This window comes from Epinephelus fuscoguttatus, linkage group LG23 (genome assembly GCF_011397635.1).
Source record: "Epinephelus fuscoguttatus linkage group LG23, E.fuscoguttatus.final_Chr_v1".
Classification (NCBI taxonomy): Eukaryota; Metazoa; Chordata; class Actinopteri; order Perciformes; family Serranidae; genus Epinephelus; species Epinephelus fuscoguttatus.
In genome coordinates, this window is record NC_064774.1 from 30,253,016 (window position 1) to 30,256,806 (window position 3,791).

General features: G+C 38.6%; 1 protein-coding gene across 1 annotated transcript; it reads right to left on the reverse strand.

Annotated features, from left to right (window-relative positions):
* Positions 1–260: 260 nt before the first annotated feature.
* LOC125883603 (zinc-binding protein A33-like) lies at positions 261–3,347 on the reverse strand. The gene has a single exon (XM_049568026.1). It carries the CDS (start codon positions 3,143–3,145, stop codon positions 1,727–1,729), a length of 1,419 nt encoding a protein of 472 aa, XP_049423983.1. The 5' UTR covers positions 3,146–3,347; the 3' UTR covers positions 261–1,726.
* Positions 3,348–3,791: the final 444 nt, after the last annotated feature.

A 3,791-nucleotide genomic window follows, 5' to 3' on the forward strand; every position in this document is an offset into this window, starting at 1 on the left:
TGTTAAGTATTCTGTTTCTACTCAATACTAATTAACAACAACTATTTTTTTAACATCACAATGCCTGATTAACCTGGATAATTATAAAACTGTTTTAAGGGTAAATAATGCAAAAAAAAAAAAGCAGAAGCTTCTTCATCCAAGACACACGGATTGCAATAAGATATCGTATGCTACTTTGAGGAAACACACATGGAAACCAGACTGGAATCTGTCAGAAAAAAAAAAATTTATTTGACAATTTCCAAAAATTGCTTGACAACTTTGTTGCAGAGATGCAAACCACCCAAAACAGTAGTCTGGAGCCAGGCTAACTTCAGTTAAACTTGAGTAAAGTTAGTGTAACTAGTTCCTAGAGTAAAGCATGTACTTAGATAATATTGTTGTCCTGTAAATAACAGAATAATAATGAGAAGAACAACAACTAACTGTGAAGTTTATCAGATGAACAGAATTTTCAAGAAAATCAAAAGACATACATACTTACAGAGACTCCTTGCATTTTTTTGGTGTGTACTATGTTTAAGGTTTGTCATTTCAAAATTATTGCAAGATCATGTAACTACAAGGGCACAAAACAATCTGTCAACAAAATAAAAATAAGAATGAAAACTGCCTTCTCAGCAAAATGTCTTGTCTATTGACTACAGCTTTATTAGCTGTATTCTAATGGCAAATAGGCTACCAGTGGGTGACTAGAAACTGATCAGCACCTGATGTACTGTAAAATCCCACAGAAGAGGAGTTAGCATATGGCTAATAAGCTCAAATAAACACAGAATATGTCATAAAACCTTAAACTGATACATATTTGACCAAATTCCTTTCAACGTATAACATTTGGATACATAACAAGACTCAACATAAGCAAAGTTCATATTATTGTTATTATTATTATTATTATTATTAATATATGCATTTTTACTATTTCAAAGTCATTGTGAGCGCATATGCTCTTTTAAATGCTTCCATCCCGTAAACAGCAGAGTCATAATGAGATGGAAAACAGGCAGTGTTTTACTTTTCTCATTTCAACCTGTCTGAAAATGAAAGTTTGCTGCACTTAACCGACTTACTGAGGAAGCCACAGCTTCTAATGATGAAAATTGGAACGCAGTTTTTGATTAAAATTAAATTCTTTACACAAACAAAAGGGGCTCTGTGAAGCTGTACCTGGGCACAACAATGCTTTGAGCTAAATGCTAAAGTCAGCGTGCCAACATGCTCACAATTACAATGCTAGCATGACGATATTAAGCAGACATTATATTTATATATATAATGTTCGAAATCTTAGTTTATGGTGTTAGCATGCGAACAGTTACTAATTATTACGAACTCCAAAGTACAGCTAAGACTGATGCCAATAATTATGTAGGTATGGGTCATAAACCAAACAAACAAATCTAAATTTTGACCAGATGATGGCACTAAGCGAAAAGTCAGAGGATCATCAAAGTTATTACAGTTCATCTTGAGAGGAACATGAATGTCTCTATTAAATGTCATGACAATCCATCCAAACAGTTTCACTCAAAACCACAGAAACAGAGGATCACTAAAGTCAGTAGGATACATCCTCTGGGGACCATAAGTGTCTGTACAAAGTTTCATAGCAACCCATCTCACAACAATACAAACAGTAATAAGCATATTAAAATGATATAATGTAATAAGGTATCATCATCATCATCATCATCATCATCATCAGCCTAATAACCATAATCTACATCTCTAACTGTGTAGTGATGTTCACTGATGGTATCCTCAGTGGGGCTGTATTTAGAGTGTTGATGAATGGAAAAAGCTTGCCAGTGAAAGTGTGTGTAAAAGTATAAATGTGTGTGTTTGTGTCTGGATTAGAAAATGACAGCTTTCCTCTTCTCCAGTCCAGAAAAACTCTAATACTCTGGAGTGGCCTTTGCACAGAGAGAACCTTATTTGTAACTGGTGGAGAGTATGCTCTGTATTTACCATCACAGAACCATATTTCCCAGTATCCCGTTAGAATCTCTCCTTTCCTTGGGACAGACTCTGCTGTCACACCCACAGCCCAGTTTGTATCATCTCTAACTTCAACATCCCAGGTGTGAGTCCCTGAGTTAAAGCCCTTGGAGCCAAGGACAGTGACATAGTCTTCAAATCGTTCTGGATTTCTCAGAAGTTGTCTCTCTACATCCACCTTTTTGTATTTCACACTCTTCAGATCCTCAGACACGATGAGTTCTGGATGAGCAGTGTTTGGGTCCAGAATCACAGGAGTGTAGGAGACCATTTCTTTCATCTTGGTCCAGATGTTAAAAGTCAGGTTTCCCAGGTGTTTGGCCACATCTATCAGAGCTCCTGGGCCCAGCTGTAAATCCTCCAGCAGGGGGCACTGCTTGACTCTTTTCACTGCAGCCTTGTAGTTGTGCAGGAATGAGATGTCATCAGCTCTTAGCTCCTCCTCTGTGGGCCTGATCCTGTCTGAAAGAGCTGCTATCTCTCTGCTCAGAGCCTCCATCTTCTCCTTCATCATTCGACTCTTCTGCTCCTCTTCCTCCCTCAGTGCAGTGATTCTGACCTCCTCTTCTTTTTGTAGAAACTGGTGAAGCTTCTTAAACTGCTCTTTAATCCACTTCTCTGTGTGTCTGGCCTGGTTCATCATGTGTTCTGCTGTATAATCCCAATTAACTTTAAGTTGATTCAAGCGATCCAGCATGTCCTTCCAGAGACTCAGAGAGCTCTGTAGCCATTCCTTGCAATCCTGTGCAGCTTCACTGATGGGTCTGAAGCTGTGGTTGACATGCATTTTTGAGTCTCGACAGACAATACACACTGGCTGCATATGGTCCAGACAGAAGAGCTTTAGTTTTTCTGAGTGCAAGCTGCAGAGAGCCTCAGACCTCGAAGCGTTCTCCTCTAGAGAAAACCTCTGTAAGAAAGCTTCACACAGATTCTTTAAAGCCAAGTTACACGGTGGATCACTCTTTGAAGATCGTCTTTTACAAAGTGGACACTCGTGAATCAGTTTCTCTGACCACCACTTCTGCAGACAGGCTTTGCAGAAACTATGGCTACATGACAGCACAACAGGATTTTTGAAGACATCTGTACAGATGGGACAAGAAAAATCCATCTCTGCTTGGCTTACCCGAGCAGCCATTCCTGAGTGAGACTGAAAACACAGCAGACAGAAACTTCAAACGTCGTCTCTCAAAAGTCGTCACTCTTCAGCAACTAGTGGAAGTGTAGCAGTAGTAGTAGTAGTAGTAGTACTCAAGTGTTCTCAGTGACCCTCTTGATCCGTATTTCCTATTTCTCAGTGGAAGCTCTTTTGTATCCTGCTGTCTGTCTCTAAGTGTGCATTTCCGTCATCAGCGAACAAACTGTGTTTCCTGGTTTATGTCTTGATAGTCAGAGAGCGGGTGGTATTGCCACCCAGGAAGTGTTGCATTCCAAAGCATTGCAAGGTATTGTAGACTGCTGTTATGATAGATTTTATATAGCTCATATTCAGCAGCACATGTTTGATATTTTTTTTTTGTAATCAATGTGTCTTATATGGAAATACAAAGCTAAAAGAGGTTTAAAATTAAACTTAAATTGTACAGTATTAATTTTTTCGTGCATGGTGTAGGACAAACTAAATCCAACATTTCATATTTTCATCATAATTTTCTATATCTAAAATGCATAGTGGACAAGAAAAATCATTCTTTCATCATGAGACCATTCAGTCTGAGTGAAGCTGAAAACACAAGGTGAAATGTTCAAACAGGAAGTGACAGCATTCCTCTCTCACTCGGCAC